Raw genomic sequence first — 26,224 nt, forward strand, 5'->3', positions numbered from 1 at the left:
CTTGGCTCAGAACTTCAGTCGTCCGGCACCCATAGAAGATATCTTGTGAAACTTAAAACGTATGACCTTATGTGTCATCTAACTCCCTCCCTGTTTCCTGTGCTAAAATAAGCATATCAGATTAGATTAGGAAAAATGAAAGTGTTCTTCCACATCAGCTCTGACTAGAAGCTGGCCAATATGGAAGACTGATGCCGCATCAGTTGGGGACAATGCTGTGATAGATTATTGTGGTGGTTTGCATATGCTTGGCCCAGGAAGTGACACTATTTGGAGGTGTGACCTTGTTGGGGTAGGTGTGGTTTTGTTAGAAAAAAAAAATGTGTCCCTGTGGGTGTGGGCTTTAAGACCCTCATCCTAGCTGCCTGAAAGCAGTCTTCTCCTCCTTGCCTTCGGAACAAGCTGTTGGGCTCTCAGTTCCTCCTGTGCCATGCCTGCCTGGATGTTGTCATGCTCCCACCTTGATGATAAAGGACTGAACCTCCAAACCTGTAAGCCAGCCCCAATTAAATGTTGTCCTTGTTAAGATTTGCCTGGGTCATGGTGTCTGTTCACAGCAGTAAAGCCCTAACTAAAACAATTAGCCATGTCTGTCATGGGTGTGAGAATGGTTGTACCTAATGCACACCAAGTATTTGTCACCCTGAATCTTCTTGCCTTTAACTGCTCTTCACAGAGGAGCATCAGGTGACTCTTCACATCATCTCACTAGTCTTTCTATTTTGGGCACTCAGCCAACACTAAGCGTGGAATCCTTTCTGTTTTCCTCATCACTGCTTGATGGAGATTCATCTTGCTTCTTTGGAGAGACTAGAGATTGAGGGGAACAGGGGCCAGGTTGCCTGGCATGGCACTGTATGCATAGAGCTGAAACTCAATCTGGATGCCAGCCCATGGATTGCCCAGTCCATGGATGGGCTGACTTTCTGGAGAGGACACTTCCCTTTGAGATGCTTGTAAATAAGACAGTTCTCCCAAACTCCTGGGACTCAGAAACTTCGACTGTGATTCAGCTGCTGCTTGGGGAGTCGATGAGAAAGAAGAGACGGGAGAGGCAGAGGAGGTGTGGGGAGGAGAGAACACGTTGCTTTTCGCTCTGCCCTCCAGTACGGAGACACACAAAAGCAGGAGTCAGGCAGCCAAAATGTGATTCACACAGGAAGAAATACCCCACTCCCTGTCCTTACTCTCCAGGACCGCAGACTCTCTAACAAGGCTACCTCCACACATCCTTCATGTGTGCTCCAAAGTGAGGCTGTATCCAAGGGGCAAAGTACTTCTCCCTCCTTCTCCCTCTTCCTCTTCTGTGCCCTCTTTGTATCTGTGTGGTAGCCAGAGACTGGAACCCCTATGCCTATAGCCTAAAACCCGCTGAGGCTGGTCCTTCAAGCTAACTGTACTCACAAATGGTTGCTTTGCACTAATTGAATCCCCTATTTCAATAAGTTATTCTATCTAGAATATTCACCAAAAGGTGGATAACAAATTTCTACCTTCTACCATTTATACACATGGAGGACAGCATGCAACCCCATATTAGCTACAAGAAACCGTGAATATTTCAAAATGAACATACTCCCGAATCCGACTGAAACATTGTAGCTCAGGCCTTCCGCAGCAAAAAGAAGGGAAAAAGAGTCATTATTGTAGAACAGCCATTGAAGTCCCACCTGAACAAACAAACACCAGACACAGGAAATTCCCAGCATTGATTCACGCATTCAACATCCATCTTTTTACATAAATCACACAAACGAAACAGTGAGAAAATTCACCAAGTCATTTTGAGAGGGGTGAAAAAAAAAATCAAAGCTTTGGTACATGTACAAAAACAGCAATTTGACTGCACAAATAAATGACAAATTTGTCTGTCTGTGTTGAAATTCAATGCAGTAAAAGAAAGGCCTTCACAGAAGATGCAGTTTGAACATCATCAAAAGCACCAGGTACAAAGTGGACCATTCAAACCCCCAGGACGGCACTCGCCACTAATTAGTTCTGTGAGGTCTTTTGACATCCAGTTCAAGAAATCGCTGCAAAAAAATTCCAATTTATGAAACACACTTGCAGGCAACCTAAGGCAGCTATTCAGATTTCCACTGAGGAAAACGTCATGTTGTCCACCTCCTCTCCTGTGGCAATTTTCATTTCTCATCCCTCGTACAGGAACGCAGCCCACGGGAGCCGCGTGGAGAGGAGACCGCTTTGCGCTGAAAGGGTAAGACACTAAAAATACCCGGACAATGTTCCTTCCAGGGAACCAGGAGGCGGCAGAAAATGATAAATATAAGTTTCCAAACAGCGTAAAGAGGAAAGTGAAGAACTGACGGGGTCTCCTGAGAGGGGTATTTTACTGGGATAAACGGGATAAGTATAGCTCATTAGAGAGAAGCACTACGGCTCCTCACACATTGGACAAATGTGGGGAGAAAAATCTCAAGAAATTTTTGTTTTCAAGCTCCATAAAACTGTTGGGAGGGGCTAGGCAGGGGAAGGAGGCTATGAAGTACATCCGGATTGGAGAAACGGTTGGCTCTTCATTTTTAGTACTGGTGATTAAACTGAACAAATCTTTGTGCGGTTTTACATTCCACTTTAGGACTGATGATTAAATTGCACAAATCTTTGTAAGATCTTATATTCGTTTTTAGGGCCGGTGATTAAATTGAACAAATCTTTGTATATTCTCCCATTCGTTTTAGGAGGGAAGGTTACATGGAACAAATCTTTATAAGATGACTACTGATAAGAAATGAAACAACTCACGGGCATTCCAAAGGTTAACACAGAGACACAGAGACACAAAGACATACACACACACACACACACACACACACACACACACACGCTAACAGTTTGAGAAGTTAGGCTACCTGAACTTCAGTGCCCCACTGATGAGAATTTGAAAATACATTGTATATTTCTGACTTTGTCCCTTTCTTGGTCTTGCCATGGGATGGGTTTCTCACTTGGAAACACTTGTGAGCTGTTTCTCAGCAGCCTCCAATTCAAAGGGCCTCAAACAGGCAGAATTTTCTTGGCAAGTTATACAAGAAAGTTCTTTTAAAAGGAGAACAAAACCCTAAACTAGACAAAAAGCCACTGCTCAGAAGTTTCTGCTTACCTGGAAGACTCCACAAGCCAGAAACTTCCAGAGTTCTCAGTTTCTTCTCCAGCTCTGCCACTCGATTCCCTAGGATCCTAGAAAAGGTACGAAAATAATAAGAGGAGATGAGGTCACTTGTCAGTGCTTGCACCAAGGTGGTGGGTAATAGGAAAGTCAATAGACTTAGGATCTAAAAAGAGCACGCAGGTACACATGTGCACACACCACACACTTCATGGGAAGTCCATGTGGGAATAAAAAGTACCACAAAGCGCGCACACACACATTATTCAGTTGCGTTCTGTTCTGCAAGGCAATTCCCTGGAGGGTAAACAATTACTCCAACACTGCCCAAAACATCATAAGGAACTTCCATTCGAGAAGTGCTCACTGCCAAAGATGCCAATTGATTCTGAATGCCCTTAGGAGCATCAGATCATCTTTGAGAGAATGTTTGATTTTTGGAACCAATAGGTAAGATAATGATGGACACACTTGGAAATGTTTCTTCTGAGGCAGTGAAATAATAAGATCAGCTTTCGCAGCCCCACACTAGGTCTTACTGATGTGCATGCCCTGGATATCAAGAACAATGCCTGGCACAGTGTAGGTGACCAATAAGTGTGTGTACTTAAACATGTGCTTTTTCTTTCTTCATAATCTGTAATCATCTATGGAAAAGGTAAAGAATAAGAATTTCACAAGAGTTTTCTCCCCCCCCCCACATAATGTTTTCGTTAATTATTTGGGAATTTCGTACAGTGCACGTCATTACACATGCTTTTCATGTGCTCCCAGTGGGACTGTGTCACGGTTCTGCAGGCGAAGGCATTTGATGGCAAGCTCAGCAATCCGAGTTCGATTCTTAGCACCCACGTGGTGGAAGGAGAGAACTGACTCTGGCAAGTCTTCTCTGACCTCCATACACCACTCTGACTCGCTGAGATATCGAAGTTCTGAAATGCGCACTGGAAAAGATCAGACTGTGTGCGTGGAAGGCAGGCTTTGTACACACGCATAGGTAAACATCTGCTCCTTTGCTCCAGACTTTAAACATAGCCAAGAAGTGATTGACAGCCATCCAAAACTTTGCTTTCCAGTGGTCTGCAAATGGAAACCAGCATTTATTTTTATTTGGGAGATTTTCTTGGCACTGCTGTGCTGAAAGAGACATGAAAATCTCCTTAATAGCAAATTCTCCATTCCTTTCAGTGGGATAAATTAGAGCAGCAGAATTATTCTCCTACGTCTCTTTCTATTCCAGAGATAGCTGCGCACACCCACATATATTCAGGGCCATGAATATGCATATATAGACACACATATATACAGTTCAGTTCATCCTGATTTTACCTGAATCGACCTGCAGTATCTTAATCATCCCTTGGAGTTCACAGGGAAACTCTGCTGTTGCTCCCCATGGTTTGGTTCATCTAGTTACGAGAGCTCATCTTTTCCTCATTTCCATAGGTCTCACAGTCTGCAGGGTGCTCACTAACTACTTCAGATCTCGCTCCATCTGTTGGGTCTGTTTTGCTTTCACTCCCGTGACCCTTCCATAGACACCACTGTTAACCAGCCTTTCAGTATTTTGCCCAGGCCTTCTGATGCCAGCTCCCCTCCTCACAGCTGATGGGTCTGACGTGCAGTCACCACAGGGCTCACGCTCATGAGGTCAGATCACATGTCTGCAGCTGCCTCTTAGGACCACCTCCCACATTCTACTTGCAAGGATCCTGTTTGAGTTCATCTGTAGAAGCTCTGTTCATTGCTCTGATACCAGCACCTGAGGCAGGGCTGGAGGTAATAAAGGGATCCAGAAGTTGCAGGTGTGGCAAGAGCAGTGACAGAACCATCAATAATAGTGACTGGACTGTGGTGGACACAAATGACAACTGATTTTCCCTGAGTCCTCAGTATGAGGCACCAGAGATGCTAAACAGTCACCCAATACAGAAGTTAGTTAGCTTGGCCAAAACTACATACAGGGTTCAGTGATGAGTGTGGATCTGATCCCAAGCCTGTCTTGGCCTCTGAACTTCATGTTCTTAACACACACACCCCCCTTGGTGGCACTTTAAAATAACCCTCTTTACATTCTTTCTCATATGTACAATAAGTGCCCCTTAAAAACTGTGCTCATCGAAATACGGATATAGGCATAGGTGATATCAAAAATACAACCCAAGATGCTTTTCCCAGAATCGTAACATATACCCCCTTAGTGGCACTTTAAGACAAACCCTCTTAGATCTTTTTTTCATGAGCATAACAAGTACAGGATCCTTAAAACTGTGCTCATAGAAATATCGATATAGCCATAGGTGATGTAAAATTCAACCCAAGTTGCTTTGCATGACTGGAAGGGATTTCCTGCCTGCCTCACGCAGAGTCTTGGGCAGGGGTTATGTGAGCTGGTGTAAGAGGCTGTGACAGTCACTGTGGCTGGCAGCTCTCAGGATGTAGAGAGAGAGAAGAACAAATCTAGCTCAAGAAGTTTGAGCAAGTCTCACCCAGTTCCTGGGACCCACCTCTGTGCTACAGGTTGAAGGGGAAATTAAAAGGACAAACCCCTTTCCCTATTCCTAGAGAACAATAGTCTACTGGTGGACACACAAGCATCATATGATAGGAAAGCCAAGGACAGCTGATATGTATCCAGCGTTTGTCCCAAGCCAGGTGTTATGCCCCTGAACAACACATACGGTGTCTGGCATTTTGTTTTGCTTTTTTTGTGTGTGTGTGTGTGTGTTTTTTTTTTTTTCTTTTCAGCACCTGACTAGGCAGTCCTTGATTTGTAGATGAGGAACTTGAAGCTCACAGAGGGCAATGCCTCACTCAGGCTCACACAGCTGGCAATCAGGCAAAAACTAAGCCTAAAAACACCTAAGTCTAATAAAAGCTGAGAGCAAAATTGACAAGCAACGAGAAATGCATAACCAGAGAGGCTGGTGGGCCCTCTGATGAAGACGGAGCTTGTGGCCAAGCTGAGAACACTCTGACTTTTAATCACAGGTTCTGGGGAGCTATTGAGGTGTTTATTGAGGTGAGAGAAGTTTAAGAAGTGGTCTTCATATGAAGTTGAGGATGGACAAGAACGGGGAGTAGAGGCAGAAAAACTACTTAATGGGCAGTCCTCCAGGAAGATGAAAATGTGCCCAACAGTCCAGTTGGGGATGCAGGGAAGCCAAAGAAACAGGACCACAAGGAGGAAATGGAGGAGCTGAGGCTGCATGAGAGACATGTGGACACAGGGCAACTCAAGGAAGAGATGAGCATCTAAGCAGGGATAAAGGACATCTACTCACCAGCAGAGTGAGGTAAGAAAGGGCTGGGATGAGGAAAGGAGCAGGGACAAGATAGAGCCTGGGAGGCACAGGGAGAGAAGTGCTGATGGGAAGGGTCCACATCTTCCAGGAAGTGGTCATAGACAGAAGTGCATGGGAGGTGTGACCTACCCCGGGTGGGGGTGTCAGAGGATAAAGGGAACCCCAGTTCCCAAGGGAGAAGCTAAGGCACATTAGCATGTAGGAAGGGAGATGGGTCTGCAGGGAAGACAGCCAGTACGGAGGGCAGCAGCTGCAGGCACACCTAGGCTTGGAGAGGAGGCCCTTTTGGTTGGGTAGGATGGTGGATTTCATTTGTTTGTTTGCATGGCTGTTTGTTGTTGGCTTGTATGTAAGGTAATTACAGGTTGTTTTAGAATAGTAGAGATTTCAGTACGTGTCCTCCCTTCATGTGCCCCTTAGTCAAAGAAAATCCTCCAGATGTCCGGCCTCCTTACTGACTTTACATCAAGGCTTCTAATGACATTACTTGGTCTGAGGTTAGAAATCAGCAAAAGATGGCCAGTCTGGTGAGATTTCTGAGGGAGGGAACAAATAAAGGCCTGAAGGGGAAGCCGCACCTGTCATGAAGTATCCAGAGCCCTTGGAAACTCTACTGTGAAACTCACTGTTACAGGAGACTTAGAAGACTCCCCAGCTCAGTTGCCATCAGCTAGGGAAGTAGGAAAGGTCTGTGGTTGAATTAGCCACCACCTCACTACTGGCAAGGGCATATAGCACTTAGCAATCATATCTTCATGCTTGTGGCATTAGTTTGTTAGATAAGGGAGCCATCTCCCTTTAGTGAACACCAGGTAATGGCTAATGTGTCAGCAAGAGGCACAGCAAATGAATGGCCATTGAGCAACACTCAAACATAAATCCCATGATACTTTAGCAGTCATCAAGATGGTTTCCCCACAGGAGGCCCAGCCTGAAGGAGGCCATTATCAAACAGTAGAAAGCTAGTAGGCAGACCATGAGCTTCCAGAAGGGAAGGTCTGAAGTTCTGAGGCACTACCCCACCCTAACAAAGTTTGTTTTTCCTCCCTTGGTTCTAAGGCTAAATTATGAGGGCCACCAGTGAGCTGACCAAATTCTCATTCTCTTGTCAGCCCCTTTACTTATAGTACAGTTAACTTCTTCATACACCCCCAGGAAGTATGAAACAGAAGGCCTCCAAGGTACCAAAAGGGCACACTCGACACTTGCTGTACCTCCACAATCTATTGCTACAGGGCCAGAAAGCAAGCAAGAACAAAGGAACAAAGGGTGCCCCTCCCTTCTCTGTGATAATGAAGAGCTGCTTTTTTTGTTATTTAAAAAATCCATAAGTATATGGATACTTGGGTATGGTTTTATACACTATGCTTTTGTTTGTATGACTCGAAGGACCCATGAAGACAAGAAATGGTGACTTCTCCCAAGAAGGGGTTTGGGACAGGTGAGATATGTGGTAACCCACAGTTCCACAACCATGGCTCAAAGAACTGTTTGAACATGGCTAAATATGCAAAGGTATGCTCAAATAAAAATAACATGGTGAATGGAAATGCCAGCCTCTATACAGGGAGAAAGTGGTTTGCATCTGGGCCTGTTGCTGTGGATATGGTAAGGTTCAAAGGAGCCCAGAGTCCCTGGCCAGGGGTTGCTCAGGAATGAGAAGCATCCTCACTGCCTGCTTCAGGAGACCCTCGGGGACAGGCCCCTCCCCAGCCAGATTCCCACCCCTGCTTCCTGAGAGTGGCTGCAGTTGGGCATGGCTGTTTCATTTTGCAAGGCTGTTGCAAACTTCTCCTGTCAATAAATTACCCTGTCATCCGGGGAGATTGCCGGCCTCCCTTTGATGCTCTCGCTTTCTCCCACATACATCTTCATCTCTGGTGCGGTCCTCTCTTCACTCCATCATTTCCCTTTTCTCTTTTGTTTTTATAACACTTTCAATCATCTTCCAGTGGCCTCCTTCCGTGGGTGTCCCTGCCTTTTGCAGCCCCAATTCTCAGGTCACTCCCCTCTAAGCCTAACATCTGTTCTTGAGCAAATCTTCAGCAATGTCATTGTGGCTCTGAATGTGGGTCTTGGGAGCAGGGTTCTGTGCAAGATAAAAATGTGAGCCCCATCCACCCCACCCCTACCCCTGTGAGAAGATGGTGGTAGCAGTATCTGTCCAAATGCCAAATCCTTCTAGGTGTAGACTGCACACCACAAAGCTGGCCCTGCCCTGTTAGAAGCTACATATTCAAACTCATAGGTCAGTGCTAGTCACCGTTGGGGGTGTTAGAGTGAGGCAGTGTCAGGAAGGTGAGGCCCCCAGCATGGCATCTCTGGGGTCCAGAGTTAGCACGCTTGCTATGTTTGAACACATGGAATCTGGGTCATGTTCAGATGTGGCATGGATAGCATCACGAGACACAGTAGTGTGCTTTTGAAGCCAGCCCCCTGGAGTGTGAGAAGTGAACTTCTTGCTTTAAAAAAAAAATCTTCATAAATTCCCTAGACTGGTTTCTAGGAACAGAAAATGGACTGATGTATGCAGTACAGGTACTGCTTTAATTACTGTTCTTAGCTTTTATTCTCAGGATATTTTCAACTCCGTTCTGACCACTGTTTCAACCTGCCTGGGTCAGTTAGGGTTTTACTGCTGTGAACAGACATCATGACCAAAGCAACTCTTAGAAGGACAACATTTAATTCGGGCTGACTTACAGGTTCAGAAATCTAGTCTATTACCATCAAGGTGGGAACATGGCAGAGTCCAGGCAGGCATGGTGCAGGGAGAGCTGAGAATCCTACATCTTCACCTGAAGGCTGCTAGCAGGATACAGACCCCCAGACAGCTAAGACAAGGATATTAAAACCCACACCTACCAGGTGTGGTGGCGCACGCCTTTAATCCCAGCACTCGGGAGGCAGAGGCAGGCGGATTTCTGAGTTCAAGGCCAGCCTGGTCTACAAAGTGAGTTCCAGGACAACCATGGCTACACAAAGAAACCCTGTCTCCGGAAAAATCAAACAAACAAACAAACAAACAAAAAATAACCACACCTACAGGGCTACACCTACCTCAACAAGGCTATATCTCTCAACAGTGCCACTCCCTGGACCAAGCATATACAAACCATCACACTACCGTAACTTGCTCAGTTTGATACAATGTAACCAAACACTCATTACAAAGCAAACAGGATACTTAGTTACTTTGCCTTTTCTTGATTATGAGAACGCATGCCAGGAGGCTCTCTCACACCCACAACAGCCCATAAAAAGTTGATGATTGTTTTCCTGGTCATCAGAGACCCTCAGAGTCAAGTTGAGGGGCTGAGGGGCAAAGAAGATCTAAGAAAGAGGCAAAGCAGTAGCACTGTCCTATGGGAGCCACCATGAAACTGGTGTTGCCTAGAGCAGAGCTCATAGGACAGGCTCTCTAAGAAATCAGGATTCCTGCTTCATTGACTCTGATGGATAAGCAGGATGCCAAAGCAATGTAGAAGCATGGTTCTGGTTTCATGCTTGTTGTTCCCACCCCCCCAACCCACACCCACCCCTGCCCCCAGATGTCAGGGATGTTACCTTCTTTCCAGAAGGCTTGTGGTTTATTTCTGGAAGCCCACTCTCTTCCCACCCAGACGACCCACCTGTTGGTTTGCCTCTGATGCTGAATGACCATATTTTTCTCATGGATCGTCTCCAGCAGGGCAGTGGCCAGAGACTTCAGGTCAGCGATGGACTGAGGAGTAGCTGGGAGGCTGCAGCCATGGTCTTCAGAGAGCAGATCCTGAACTAGGGAAGATATAGCTGACAGCTCAGTTGTGGACTCAGAAACATGAGACGGCAAACCCATGTTGGTTAGTCCCAGATAATGGGAGTCCCAAGCTCTGACGGGACACTTGTGTTTTACTGAGGGCCTTCCTCAACTACCACAAGAAAAACAATAGAAAACCCAGTGTGAGAATTAAGTGGAGAAGCCTTAGAGAGGTTTGACGCTCCCCACCCCCGTTCTTATTTTCTTGTTTTTATCAAACTGGGATAGAATCCAGCAGGGCTCACGTCCAGCCACTTGCAAGCTGGTCAGAGACTAATAGTATTCTCACTTGCCCGTGGGTGAAGACTTTTTTATGCTAACTCACTGAGATTTTGAACTAGAAAAAAAAATAACCTAGCAAGTATTATTTATTTCCATTCTGTAAATAATAAAGCAAGCCTCAGATGGGTTAAAAAAAAAAAAAAGCACTCATTCAAGGTCACACTACCCTGCAGATGACAATCCTTAATCTTCAGGCTCTCTGATTATTGCAAAAGTAATATAGCACGTTAAAGGGGTAAATCAGTGGAGAGAAAAAAACACAAGTTACAGTCACCCTGGTACTTCTTCTGACTATGACAAAACACTGTGACTTTCTCGACTATCATTTCCTATGTGACTATGTGTATGTATACAGATTCGTTCAATATTCTTCTATAATGGGGGAAACACTACCTCTTTACTTAACAACATTCCAATCTCATTTACATCCCCTACATCATAAAGGTGAATGCCTACTTCAATAGCCCATCTAGATTTGTAACTACTAATTTAGCTATGTATTTATGCCATTTCCAGCTGAAATACAGAATGTATGAGGAGATTTCTTACAGTTAAAAGTTCATATGTGTCTAACCTATTTCTTGCTAGTTCTTGTTAATGGATCTGGTTAGGTTTGTCATAATGGGTTGCTATGTTCACACATTTTTATTACCTCTCCAGTAGTCCATGGTAATAAGGTTTTCCCATAGGTTTTTCTAGAAGCCTTGGGTCAGGGCATATCTCTGTATGGTCTTTGAGTATGGCTGGTACTTGTGACATAAGAATCAGTACAAGGGTGCATACTCTAAGATGGTAGCTAGGTATGGTATCCAGGGCTAACCATGTTCATGCATGTGTACATGTTCGTGTGTGTAAATGCATGCGTGGGTATATGTAGAAGAAACAGGTTGGCATCAGTCCTTTCCTTACTCTCTCTCTCCACTTTTTACTATTGAGTCAAGATCTCACTCTACAGCCCTGGCTAGCCTAGAGCTTGACAGGTAGACCAGATGGCCTCAGACTCCACTACAACAAAAATTTTACATAGGCATTAGTGATCTGAACTCAGGGCGATATGTTTACACAGCAGACACTTTACTGATGAGCCACAAAGATGGGATTTTCCACACTTTTATAGAGTTATAGCTGCCCATTCAGGAATAATTCTAGGATGTTCTCTTCTAGATCAGTGGGAAAAAGAAGCTGCTTGAAAAAGAACCTGGATGCTTTGGTCCACTGAAGATGCTATGATTTTTAAAGCCAGTTCTGATTAAGACTGGGCCATGATAGCTGCTGGTCCGTACTGTCAACACCTGAGGAGCAGGCCTGTGCATCCTAGGTTTACGCCGAGAACTGACTGCAGAATATGAAATACTGGACTCAAGCTTCCTTCTATTTATTCCCTACTGGACTACTCCCAGAAGAACATGATTTCTCATTGGAATCGACAGGAAGGAGGAACAAAGCTGCAATCAATAAAAGCTCCTTGGAAAACGGTACACATTCCCATGACCCGTGGTGCCCTGACCTGTGCCATGGCTGTGAAGCAGTAAGAGCTTTTCCATCCTGCCTGCAGAGGCCCGGAGAAACACACTCAGGGAAGCTGAGCCTCTAGAGGCTCTCAGGTGGTGATGGGAAAGGGAAACATCCTCAGGAGGACACAGATCCCATCACTGGTGAAGCTGGAAGATGGTGATTCTTAAACTGGGGTCTCCCACTGCAGCACCCTGTCCTGGCAACCCTGCAGGCATGGAAATTCTCAGGCCCCTGTCCTCAAGTCCTGTCAAATCAGGATCCTAGGTAGGGGTTTGTCTGGGTTGGAAGGACTCAGGCAATCCTGAGGCAAGTGACAGTTAGAAGCCGCAGTTTTCTGTCTCAGAGGCTTGGGTGAGACATAAGACTACAGCTCTGTGCTCAGAAGTTGGTCCCATCTGGATATTAACGCCTACCTTGCTTTGCAGACAAGACCCCAGTCAGAGCACTACTGCTGGATTTGCCTTGGCTCTTGGAGTTTTTCCGTCTCTCGAGAGCATTCTGCAGCAGCAATGGAAGAAACAAAAGCCTTTGTCAGAAATGGCAGGGACAGAAAATTTCCTTGTTAAGGATACAGCCTGTGTACTCATAAGAACCCTGGCAGACTCCAAATGCAGCTTAAAACATAGGAATTTCGGTCCTTGGAGTTTTAAAAGGCTCCATATAAAGGGTTGGTTTGGCTTTTAAGTTACTGCAAAGGAGAAAGGCAGTAATTGTAGTCCCTTGTATTCAAAGGTATTTAATTCACATTCTTTGAATCAAATCTGAGGCAAGAACCCAGTCTAACATGTGGACAGACTTGCTATGGAAATCATTTTAGAATAGCCATGAGATGAACACTACATTTGCTTTTATGTACCAGAGGTAGTATCTGGAAAGATATGATGGTTGGATTGGAAAGGGATCATGGTCAATTAGTGATGTCTGCCTTGGACACAGCATTGAGTGGCCATGCTGCTGTGGCCACTCTTAGAATGGCATTCACACCAATATGCAGTAGTAAGCCAGGGTTTGGAACATGAGCAGGGTACATAATACATGAAAGGATAGATATGGCTGTAAATTTAAATACTAAAAAGCACAGACTTCCTTGGCTCCTGTTTATCTATACATTGATATAAATGGAAGTGTGGCTCCCACCAAATGGAAAGCCATGGTGATCTCCGAGAACAAAAGCCAATGTCAACAACCAGGAGAATGTGCCAGCTCTTCCTAGCACTCAGTTGGCTGTGAAACATTACCCTCAGGAAGAGACGTCAATCTGTTTTCAAAGCAGAGAGACCCAGGAGAGTCTTCCAATTATAACACTACAACTAACATCTGCAGAAATAGATATTATCAAACCAATGCAGCTGGGGTTAGACTAAAGAACAGTGCAGCAAATTCTAACATTCTGTCCTTTCAGGGTGCCTCCAACCTTAGTGCTTGGGTTGTGGTGTTCGTCTTTGTTTCTTCTCCCACAGAAACCATTTTCTTGGGGATAATTATGAGACAGATAGCATCTGACAACTGCAACATTTCATAGAGGAAGTGAAGAGGACCCCTGAGTTCACAGGGCTGAGGCTCCAAGGTGGAAGCACACAAGTTTTGGCGGTCTCAGAGTACCTTGTCCAGACTATAGACATAGATGTAGATGCCAGGGGAAAATGATGTTGGGAGTCCATTGGTTTGTGGCTGGTTTTCCTGGCTACTCCAATTAGGGGTCCTATTGGGTTCCGTTTGGGAGGACAGGAGAGTGATGAAACGTCTTTGAAGTATTAAAGAGAGTCATAATAGGCTGACACTCAGATGCTGAGTGGAAAATCACAGACTTGGTTAGGTTACCTTGTACTTGGCAATGTTCGATTTCAGAAGGCTGACCTCCTCGTGGAGTTGCTTCAGTCTCTCCTGGAGATACCTAGAAACAAAACAAAACAAGCACATACCCATAACCGGAACGGGCATGGGGGCAAAATGAAGCCCACTGAATGACATGAGCGAAACCTGAAGGCCCACCGTCATTTGTATGTAACGACTTCTTTCTCATCCTGGAGAGGAGGAGGCAGGAAAATGTGACCTTTTATTAAATAGATGTGATCAAGGTCAGACATGCCCAAATCACAGACACCCCATTTTAAAACAGCCCTCTTGGAGATGCCCTAAGGGACGACAGCATCATTTTCACATAATTCTCATTAAGATGATTCCACAGGGGAACAAACCAAGAAGAGAAGACGGCAGCCATAACACGAGTCAGACACATCTACACGCTGAAATGTGCCTGGGGGCAAAGACGCAGCCAAGGGAATTTCTCAATTTATTTTCTTATTCTTTCCCCTCTCCTTGACAGCAGTCACAAACAACTTTCCCTGGCTCTTCACCCCTGTGGCCCAATCAGAGAAGGTAAACGGAGAGTGAGGGAGGCTAGAGGTGTGGGTATCTCCCCCTTCTTTTCTTATTTTTATAACCAGTACATGCCAGTGTTTGCATTTTGGGGTTGTGACATGCTTTTTATCCCAAATGCAAATATTCCAATTGTAGGCAGGGTTTCAGGGATACCCCCCCCCCCACACACACACACACATACATACACATACAGTCTCCCTGGGATGCTTGGCACTTGCCTGTTCTCCATGCACAGTGCATCCACATCGATAATTCGGTTCTCATGACCACCCAGGATGTGGTTGAGCTCCTGGTTCAGTCTGTCCACTTTGTCCTGGTAGGAAGCCCGCTCTTCCTTAACATCCTGGAGTTCATCCACTGAGGCCTGTAGGTCATGCTCTAACGACTCTATCTGAAATCCAAGGAATGTCACAGAGCTTCTCAGACGTAGGCTTTTGGACTAGGGATGCAACTTCCACATGATTGGCCGGCTTGGAGGCTTATGGGTACTATTCAAGTGCTAACGTATATTGCACACCACACTACATTGTATTGCAGGCTAGGTAAGGGTGGAACGAGGGGACACTTTCCAGCCAGACACTTATCATGGATGGGTGGAAGAGCCTGGCCTCTAACCCTTGCACATTGCCCTTGTTCACAGGCATGGAAAGGGCAAGCTGATCCTAGAGTCTTACAAATTCACATAGTTCCAAGCCACTCCAACCTGGGCATCCGGTGGCCAGTTAGCAAGAGAAAAGAAAGGAAGTCTCTATTCTTATAGCTGCTCTCCAGGCAGGGGGCGGGGGGGGGGGTCTGCCCTCTCTGAAATCCTGCCTAAAAGCATCACTCAGCATCTTAGTGGAAACTCATAAGTGAAAGGCCAGTTTGTCACATTCCCTCTCTGCTGTCAGTGTGACTGAATGGTTAGCATGTCTCTTGGTGGGCTCAGAATAACAACAGTCACTACTGGATACCACCCAGCTAGGGGTCAGTCACTCATCACGAACCTAGGAAGAACTGAGGAAGTCAAGCCCTCTCTTGTGCCCCTCTGGCCTCCTTTTGGACAAGGACACAGTAGCACATGTGCCCTACCTCCTGCTATGAAGGGCTACAGGAACATGTGTCCCCTGCTTCCTGTTGTGAGACCACATGCAGGCATCCCTATCTAAAACAGAGCTCAGCAGTCACCTGTTCCTTAGCCCGCTCCAGCTGCTCAACCAAGTCTTCCCGCTCGTGGGCTGCAAAGTGCCTCATGCCGATTTCTTCATCTCCAAGCCTTTGTTTGGCAATCGTCATCCTCAACAGCTGCGGTTTCCATTATCAGAAAAAGGCAAAGGAAGAGAGAAAGAATATGAATGAGTACATTCCCCCCATATCTCAAGGTCCTGTTTCTAGAAAGAAATTTCTGGAAGAACTCTTGCAAGAACTACTTGAAAGTACAGGACAAGCTACCTGCCAACATCATGAAGTTTGAAGGAAGAGCAACTTTTATTATAACTTGTGCATGGTGACACGTACGTGCACACATTCCGTGTAAGGGGTACCCGGGCTTGATCCTGGAAGTTGGATGTGCTATAGGGCACTACAACAGTGAGGACTTAGCAAAGATCCTAAATGATCCCCTAGTACTGATAAGGATCTGCCAAAATAGGCATATCCCACACTAAACCACTAGGCAATACTATCGGGAACCTTAAAAATTCTGTTCAATGTCCAGTAAGTATTCCTGTCTGTCTGTGAATGGCCCCCGATGTGGGGGAGCTTCTTGAGAAACAGATAAGTAGATTGCACTGGATAGCACCAGTCTTGTATGCACTGTGATAAAGTGTGTACCAAAAACTTATGCATGAGACAATAAGTGACCAATTACATGAAGTACTCAAACATGTGTGGGGATGACAACACCACACACACACCAAGCTCCAATCTCCCAGGTAAGACCACAGCAGGAAATATAGGAGAGATCCCAGGATGAACCCACGGTCTCCAAATGTCCATGCTGGCCCATCACAATATGCTTATCCTAAAAAGGTTCACCCACTTCTCCTGATGGATGCACGTGGATGGGCTCGCATGCACATGAAGCCCTGGGGGCAGCTTGTCCCTCTCATGTGGGTTAAGACACTCCAGCACAGCTCACTATGAGCATGTTCTTTCTTGCTCTTGCATGACCCTTAGGAGAATAGTGACCAGTAGAGACAAGAAGTTTAAAGTTCAGCACTTCTGACAGATTTGAGTTAGGTGAGAGATAGAAACTTTATTTAAGCTAAGGCAGAATTACCTCATTGAAATTATGATGGCAATGAACTGGAAAGAAGTGGTAACTGCAGAAAAGCAGAGAGCATGAAACGACCCTTCACTGCTCTGGTGAATCCCAGGAGGCTTACTGAGTGTCCCAGGTCAAGACCTGCCAAATGGGGGAGGATCCTCATATGCAAAACTGACTCAATGGAATCTGCTAAGTTCATCCCCAGGGTTCACAGCTTGTGTATTTATGGATGTTTCTACTCAGTGCAACTTATTTTCACCCCAAATCCATCTTCGAGGTCTTCTAGTGTCATGGCTGGAGGTTCGGCTCAGATGAGGTCAACAATGCCAACTTCAGCCTCTCTGCTTCAGCCTCACGCAGTGGATGGTCTGCTTAGGGCCGGCTTAGTGTCATTATTCTTTGATGGTTTTATAGAATTCCTATATGGGTGGGACTCGATGTGGTATTTCTACGCATATATGTACACTGTATGGTGGTCACAGTAGGGTAATTAATATACAATAAATACACACTTCACCTTCCACACTGATCATTTATCATGAAAATCTTTGAAATCTAATTGTTCTGGAATGCACAATGCATGGTGCTAGCCATAGTCACCTACTATGCAGAAAGCATGGAGCTTAATCCTGCCCTCTGGCTGAAACTCTGTGCAGGATGATAATTCCTATCTTTTTATGCCCCCCACCCCCCCAGTCCCAGACAAGCACCATTCTGTTTCCTATTTCTGTCCTAGTTTGCTTTTCTGTTTCTCTGATAAAACTCTAGCCAAAAGCAACTTGGGGAGGAAAGAGTTTGTTTTGGTTTACACTCCCAGGTCACAGCCCATCATTGAGGGAAATCAGGACAGAAACTCAAGCAAGGCCTGAAGAAAGGCCTCTGATTGACTCACTCCTGGACCAGGCTGAGCTAGCTATTTTATGCAGCACAGACCCACATGCCCAGGGATGGTGCCCTCTTCTGCCTCCACCACAGTGGGTTGACCCTTCTCGCATCAGTCAAGGCAGTCTCTCACAGACATGGCCACTGGCCAATCTGATCAAGGCAATTCTCCAGGTGAGCTTCCCTCTTTCCAGGTGATTTATGGATGTGTCAAGGTGACAAAAAAAAAAAAAACAAAACAAAAAAAAAAAAAAACTAGCCAGTACAACATATCTGTGAAAACCCTTTTTAAGATTCTGGATATAAATGTCATGATGTAGTGATTGTCTTCTTGCGCTTTTTGTTTTGTTTTGCTAACATAACATCTTCTAGATTTCATCCATTATGAAGGCAGAGTGGTATCCCATGGGATACATATGCCATATCTTCCTTATTCAGTCCATAGAGGGACACTTAGGTTGTCACTGTACTGTGGCTAGCCTGAACAGCATATCAATGAACATGGTCATGCAGGCATCTTTTTGACATACTGATTTCATTCCCTTGACTATATACCCAGGAGTGCAACTGTAGTAGTTTGGTGCACATATGTTTCATTTCATTTATTTATAATTTGAAGTGCTGCGGCATTTCCTCCTGTGGCCGTAGTAATCTGTACTCCCACTGGCAGTGTGGGAAAGGTCTCCTGAGGACGACACATGTGTTGGTGTGATGTCTATTGTCCCTGAGTTCAAGAAGGAGGTGCAGTGAGCATTGCAGCAAAAACTCTGTGAGTTAATCCAGCTTCCGCTGACTCTAAGTTAAAGAATGAATGAACCTGTTAATTCAGTGCTGACGAATTTACTACCTCTGGTAAGAAAAAATTTCTATTAAATAGAAGCATACAGAAAACACAGTCGGAGCGAGCCTTGGCACAGCAGCTGTGGCAGAGGCTGGCAGGCACCTCCCCACTTCCCCTGGGACCAATGGTCCAGTATGCTCACACTCAGCACTGCAGTGACCCCCATGGAACACAGGGACAGCAGAAGTGGTTGGTTCAAACGAGAGCTCAGATGTCAAACATCTTTCATGTCACCTGGTCCTTGGCTTGGGACAACAGGACTCTGAAAAGCACATCCCAAAGACACAGTAAAGCCAAGAAACAACATTGGTCAAACCCCAGAGGCTGGATCACAGGCACACAGGCTTTTGGCAGGAAGCCACAGGAGATTCAGGCTGCGTCTTGGAAACCAGAGCCTTTCTCTGACATGTAACGTGTTAGAGAGACAGCCTGAACTTGATGTCACAGCCAGCTTCACTGCACTCTTCATTTAGAGTCATACGATTACGTTTGTTAGTGCCAATTAATTATTGCACATGCCTAGTGAGGCCCGACTCCATAAGAAAAAAAAAAGCCATCTTCACACTGGATGCTGGTTAAATGTCAATCAACACGTCAGCTATCATTTAGTGTTTAATGTGCAGATAATATTGCTCCCACATTGCAGGGCTGTACTGGTTGAAATACTTTTAAATTGAGGCTCAAGTTGGATTGTTGGGTCTGAAATTTAAATGCAGTCAGCAGAAGGGGCTTGATGGGGTTGTTGCTGTGGCAACCTAGAGCCCAGGGGCATCAAGCTTGTCTTCTACAAAGACAGCTTCTAAGTTCTGGGGTCACTCCCCAAGGATGAGCTTGGACCTCTCCAGGCCTCTCTGTAACTTCCCTCTGAGAGCACAGCATGGAACGGGAGAGTGGAGGCATAGCCAAGAGACACTGGGTTAGGGGCCACATAGGCAAATAGGATGAGGGATGCAAAGAAGTCATCCTAAAAATTGGGTGATTCACCTCACCCCTGTGTGGAGAGTAACTGCAATTATGTACTCAACGTACACAAATACACTACATTTTCCCAGCTATCGATTCGCAGTTGTAATGTTTGCAGTCATCAACAATGCTACCATTTGGAAGCGTGCATGCAACTCTTTGGCCAGGACTGCTTGTACAATTTAAAGATCATCCAGGTAATCTGAGCTTGCCCCCCATACTAATGAGAGACAGACATGGCCCTGAAGAACAGAGGGTGGTCCTTCTTTATGACATTAACTCAGTCCAGGAGCAGAGAGTGTGTGTTTAGCTAGCATCATCTGCTTGTGCAATGATTACCATCATCACCATCATTGCTGCCATTGTTATTATGATTGTTGTCATCATCGCCACCACCATTACTGCATCATCATTATCATCATCATCATCATCACCTTCATCATCCATTCAAGAGGTCCTAACAAACCCCCAGGGAAACTGCTGTCTTCAGAGATGCCTGAAGCTGAGCTCCAGACCCAAGCTTACTAAAGCACGTGAAGATGCGACTTCCCACCCTGGGCAGTGACACTAAGCAAGTGACACTAAGTGCTTCCCCCCACATTTGCTATCCTCACACAAGACACCACAGATAGTCTCCCAGTGCCAAGAGGACTTGTGCTCTGTGAACACCCGCTGTCAGCGATGGACACCGCCATGTGCTGATTTAGAGAGAAATAAATGTTTATGAATGAGTCGCAGACACGAGTCCTTGGCTGGTTCACGAGGCCCAGCTGCAGCTTAGATGTCGCCGAGGGACAGGGAACAAAACAGTGAAACAGGAAGGGTCCAGGTTTTTTTTTTCAGCTGCCCAGGCTCTACCAGGCTTAGCCCTGTGTGAGGCCTCTCTAGCCCCTGAGTCAGAGAGGTTCCGTCCTTCTTTGACCTCTCCCCAGGCTGCCCCTGTCATGGCCTTCCACGGTCTCTAACTCAAATTCTTTTATTTGCTGGAGCCACTGTGTCCACTGGGTGCTGGGAGGCAGCCAGGGTGGACCCACTGTGCTCTGAGTATTACCTGTGTTCAGATTCTAACACTAAGCCTAGCTGTGCATCTGAGCAAGTCACCTAACCTTGCCAAGCCACACGTCGTGGCTTGTGAATTTAAAACACAAGAAGATAAACACGATCTTATAGACACAACAGTGCCCATGCAGAAGGATTTGTCAGCTAGGTGCACTAGTGCATGCATTTAACCCCAGAACTTGGGAGGCAGAGGCAGATGGATCTCTGAGTTCAAGGCCAGCCAATCGACAGAGTGAGTTCCAGGCCACCCAGGGCTACATAGAGAAACCCTGTCTCAAAAAAGCCAAAAATGATGGCTCCACTCTCCCATCTTAGAAACAAAATGATGGGGCCTGTGCTCCACTCTAGGGTCTCAAGAAACTGTCATCCACGCACTAGTGTGCCTATTAGCTAATGAGTGCCTTACTGGGGCTGGGAAAGCAATGTGCTCAGAGTGTCTTGCCCACAACAGGTACTCGAAGTGACTTTCTCCTGCACTGAGATGGGTGCAGAGCCCTTGCTGAGGCTAAGAGACCCACATGACCCTCCTTATCTGCCCCAATACCATCACTGCTACCTTGTATCTGTTCTTGCCCCATCCTGCCTGCTCCTGATATCCATCCCAGCCCCTGGGCGTTTGTATTGTTTCTGCCCCTGGCACAGTGAGTTATAGAACTGTCCACAGTCACTCCTGTCATCCTATTCAAGGCCCAGATTAAAGACTTCCTTAGACATCTCATCTCAGCTGATGCTATTCCTCCCTAGGCCTCCTGCCTACTAATGCCTGCCTCTCTGCACACATCCACTTGGCACCTGATATCAGCTCTCCAGTAGCTCAGTGTCCACACCCAGTGTCAGGCTCTCCATAGGGATCTCCAAATGCTTGTCAGATCAGGGATGTCCCTCTTCCATGCTCCTCACAGCCCAGAGGCAGATCCTGATGTCCTCTTTTTACAAGAGAGCAAGATCAGCCTGGGGCCAGGTCTATGTGACCCCTGTGTGTGGTCTGATGCTGTCCAGGGTGCTGAAACATGTTCAACCCGGGAAAACCCACTCTGTATCCAGCTGGTCATGACAGTGCCCAGTCAGGTGAGGACACAAACCAGGACAGACAAGGTCATTAGCTTAAGTCACAAATCCTAGGAATGACTGAGGTGAGGTTGGTCCTGGCTGTCAAAGGCTTGTCCTCTACTGTAATAGTACTGTTCGACACAACCCTTGCTCAGGCAAAACACACTCCCTTCTGTAGAGCATGTTCTGAGCTGGCATGCAATACTCAAAAATATAATATAATACTCAAATATAATACTCAAAAATACTCTATGCTTATGCCTACCTCATGACATCTGTACTGCATCCCCCAGATATCTGTCTGCTTTCCTCCAGGTCTCTGTGCCCTGGGCATGTGCATTCAGGACTTCCCTAAGTCCCATAGCAACAACCTAGCCTTCCTGACTAGCATCACTGACATATCTAGACGGTGCTCTGGCCAATATACCTTCAACTCTCAGACCCTTTGTACAGAGCACAGGCACACGATCCTACTGATATGTCATAGATGCAATGATGAAACTCCATTCCCCAGATCCTAGAAAAGGGACTTGTTTGTTCACTGGATGGCTGGCTCTGCCACAATTGAAATCCCATGAGAGTAGGGACTCAAATGTTTCCTGTGCCATCCCCAGAGTGTATGTGTGGAATAAACCAAACCCATGGGCTACCCAAGACCCTGCTTCAAACCAAAGCCAAGGGTCTGCTATGCTCCAAGTGCAAATGGGTCATTAGTGTATCCTCCTTCTGGAGGTCACTCAAACAGGACTCCTCTGTGAAGCATTTAGAAACAGCTTTCCCAGCTCTCATCCAGGGCCATGATAAACAACCACAGCTGAACACACTTCCCTTTTTTTTTTTTTTTTTTAATAAACAACGTATACTTTAATTGGTCAGCTGCTTGCTCATTGGCCTGTCTTTATTGGTTGATGGCTTGGACCTCACTGTTTCGCAGGATCCATCCAACCACACCCCACAACCGGCAGTCACAGAAGGGCTCTGCAATTTTATGGGGCCAATGCCAGAACAAACAGAGGCACTTAGGACCGCCAGTTGGTGAAATATAAAGCTTATTACTAAAGGCAGAGCCTGTGTTTCTCATGGACAGCTAAAAATGCAAGCATTCTCGCCTCTGCCCATGCCATGCTGGTTTGGGGTCTGCTACCAGCCAAGTGCTATAATCTCCAACATGAAACAGAATGAAAAGTACGTGGGAGCCAGCTCCATTGTCACTGTCCCAGAGGGCCTGGAAGGGCGTGGCTGCTGCGGGTGCTTCTTATAGGTGCTCCTTTTATAGGATGCATGGCTCCTTTTATAGCGTGCATTCCGGAAACCAGCATAAAAATGATGCTTGCTGCTAGCCACACCTGGCTGAGCTCAGAGGTCCAGGTGTCACGTGACACACTTCTCACTTGGACCGTGGGCTCTCCTGGGGCATATACTAAGGTCCTGGGAAACAGTGGGCCCAGAAGAGGGAAGTCTGTGACTGCTGGTGGCGTGCTCAGGCAACACTGGCTCCTGACATGTTAAAGGTTAAAGCAGCAGCATGCTCCCATCCAGAGAACTCACAGCACAGTGAGAAGGACTGAGCATACAGTCATTAAATCTTGTTACCCCGCTTCCTCATCTTCTCATACCAGACACTGTCTGATGACTTTATGCGTTTTATTCTCTGTCTGTCTCTCCAATCAGTATTGAAGCTCCCTAGTGGGGAACCTTGTGCTTCTCACCCTCTAACATAACTTCAGCTGCTAGAACTCAGGCAGTCACCAGGTATGTGCTGGTAAACACAGAAAAAGCCTGGTCTCCACTGATTGCCATCTTACAGATGAGAACATGGAGATCCCAGAAAATGGCCAAATTTCCTAAGATCACTCACACACTGGCAGGCAGAGCAGGAATACACACTTGGGCCTGGGCATGCCTGAAGAACAGGACCTCCTGGGTTGCCTCCATTGCTGCTCTTCAGCCAGATCTTCTGGAAGGCAATTTTTTTTCCTAGACTGCAGATATCATTTCTGCAGTGTGTTAGTTATATGTCAACTTGACACAAACTACTGTCATACAAAAGAAGAGAACTTGGATTGAGAAACTGCCTCCATAGGACCAGGCTGTCAGCAAACCTGTACAAGGTTCACTTAATGATTGATGGGGGAGGACCCAGGTCAGTGTGAGTTGTATCACCCCTAGGCTGGCGGTCCTGGGTTCTATAAGAAAACAGGCTTAGCAAGCTGTAAGGAGCAAGCCAGTAAGCAACACTCCTCCATAGCCTCTGAACCAGTTCCTGCCTGCAAGTTCCTGTCCTCTGTCCTGCTTGAGTTCCTGTTCTGACTCTCTTTGATGATGAACCGTGATGTGGAAGTGTGAGCCAAATGAACCCTTCCTCGCATTGGCCATGGTGTTTCATCACAGCAATAAGAACCCTGACTAAGACAGGGGTTTGATGTTTGTGGTGACATCATTCCTGATGCCAAGAAAGCTGGCCAAGTTCCACAGTAAGCTTTCTCTGTCAGGGAGGGGATGCCAGCTCCTATCTTAAGACTCAGGTAGCCTCTACAAGTTTACTATTCGATTTTTAGATACAAAGAGATCCTCTTCTACTGCCCTTACCCTTCTCTCTACTATAAGAGAAGTCAGACAGAGATCAGGTATGTTGAGACTATTCAGAGCAAGCTCGGTACAGATGGGGGTCTTCCCACATAACTGGTTCTTACAGTCATCCTTATAGCTGACAGCAAAGGTGACTATCAATCTACAAGGATTTCCCAAGGTGATGGGTGGTGTTTTCTCCCACCAGAGTCCTCATTGACCTTTAAACACTGAAATTTTAATCCCAACACTGAGGAGGTAGAGACAGGGGGATCCCTGGGGCTTGCTAGCTAGCCAATTAGTCAGCAAGTTCCAAATTCAGTAAGAGATCCTGTCTTCAAAAATTAGAAGGAAAGTGACTGAGGAAACACATGACATGGACCCCTAGCCTCCAAATGTACCTGCAAGGTACACATGTACCTGCAAGTACCCACACACCTGCATACACACACACACACACACACACACACACACACACACACTGAAATTTTGAGGAAGGGGCAGCTTCTGGTGGGTCTCAGTGGTCATGCCTCCCATCTAGTTTGGGCTGTGGGTTGGTATTTATCTAGGGGCATTCTTGGTCCCTTGGCCACCAGTCAGGGGGATGTCAGATGGTGATAGAATCCAAGCATCCCCCCTAAACACACACATGTTACAAGACACCTGCCCCTTAGCTTATGGAAATACTAAGCTGTCAGAGCTGCTGTAGCTGCAAACCCTCTGGAAGCCATTTGGAAGCGCTTTATGGAGCGTGGGGTGCCAAGGCTCTAGCTAAACAAATAGAAAAATGAGTCTCTCTGAAAATATCCAAGGCAGGTCATTTCCTGTCACCTCAGTGCTCACAAGTGCTTAATACCCACAGTCTGCCTTCCTATGGTTTGGGGAAGGGCCACTGTTGAAATGATGACTTGGAGATAAGGGCACAGGGGTTCATTCAGCAAATACTGCCCTTGGCCCCTGCTTGGTCTCCAAGCAGCAAATATCCAGTCAGTAAGTATGCTGAGCAGAATGGGACTGGCCATGAGCAGGGTTGTCATGGATACCCTCTGGCCACTGAGTTTGTCCTCTGCCCTTGCACCTATCAGGCCTTCCCAAGGGATCCCAGGTGGAGATGCTATTTGTCCCTTGTTGGGACATTTTGCTTTTCTAGAACTTTTGTTCCAATTTCTGAGTTCCTTGCAGCACATGTGATGTGGAAGGGGAGTTCTGTGCTCTGATCTCTTCTTCCTCTCTTATTTTCACTCCTTCGTCCCACCCTCATCTTGCCATCTTGCCTAGGATCCCTAGTCCCTCCACCTCTGACTCCCAAGTGCTGGGATTCTGAGCCACCACACCAGCACCTTGGCTGTTCCTTTGGTTCCCTTTATCCCTTCCCAGCATCGTTCAGTCAATACATTCCATGTTTTTATGGATGTAGGGAACTAAGTATGGAGGGCTGAAGCCTGGACCAAGCACTCATCTTCTGAGCATTGCCCCCCGGAGTTACGGGGTGACACAAGTGTCAGGACAAGGAACAGAGCCAAATACGGAGACCGAAGACGACACCTAACATATGATCCGATAACACCTGATCTGCCTAGATTGGGAACGGGTAGAAAGGGGAGTGAAGGAGAAGGCCTGGGTGCCTCATAGGTGCAAAGATTCCATGGCACAAGGCAGCATGGCAGACAGGCTGAAACCAGAATGAGAAGACAATATTAGCCAGATGGTAGCTGGAAAATTCTGCAGGGGGCAGACCGTGGACACCTGGCACATGATGACAAGGATGTGGCCTGCATTCGGAAGCCACACGTGGTGTAATGAATCAAAACAGGAAAAGTGAACAACGACCATCAAAAACACACCACCAACACACACACACACACACACACACCTCAAAGATTTAACCCAGTCTCTATCACACAACAACAGCCACCTCTGAACAGGGCCTTCAGTTTCAAGAAATCTAGTGCTGCTATGAAATGAACTGTCTTATCAAGGCCTGGAGGTGGGCTGAGGGGAGGGTGGTCATGGGCCTGAAAATAACTTGAGAGACCATGCCAGCCTCAAACATTCAGATGCAAAGAACAGGGTAGTGATTCTCGGGGTTTGCTGGCATGTTTTGTTTTGTTTTGTTTTGTTTATTTTTTTAAGAGGATGAGCCAGATACTGAGAAGTGACCTGGTCTACCTTTCAGCAGACAGATTACTCCACAAGCCAT

General features: G+C 46.3%; 1 protein-coding gene across 2 annotated transcripts in view; it reads right to left on the bottom strand.

Annotated features, from left to right (window-relative positions):
- The window catches only part of Ccdc149 (coiled-coil domain containing 149), a 95,336-nt gene that overhangs the window by 14,271 nt on the left and 54,841 nt on the right, over nt 1–26,224 (bottom strand). The window contains exons 5-11 of one of the 2 annotated variants that reach the window (XM_029477845.1): nt 15,581–15,697; nt 14,632–14,804; nt 13,853–13,925; nt 12,445–12,529; nt 10,068–10,212; nt 3,125–3,201; nt 1,577–1,609 (exon numbers count right to left, since the gene is read on the bottom strand). In XM_029477845.1, coding sequence (XP_029333705.1) covers nt 1,577–1,609; nt 3,125–3,201; nt 10,068–10,212; nt 12,445–12,529; nt 13,853–13,925; nt 14,632–14,804; nt 15,581–15,697 — 703 coding nt within the window. The remainder of the gene's footprint in view (nt 1–1,576; nt 1,610–3,124; nt 3,202–10,067; nt 10,213–12,444; nt 12,530–13,852; nt 13,926–14,631; nt 14,805–15,580; nt 15,698–26,224) is intronic. The other variant, XM_021163107.2, reaches the window with a different exon arrangement.

This window comes from Mus caroli, chromosome 5, assembly GCF_900094665.2.
Source record: "Mus caroli chromosome 5, CAROLI_EIJ_v1.1, whole genome shotgun sequence".
NCBI lineage: Eukaryota > Metazoa > Chordata > Mammalia > Rodentia > Muridae > Mus > Mus caroli.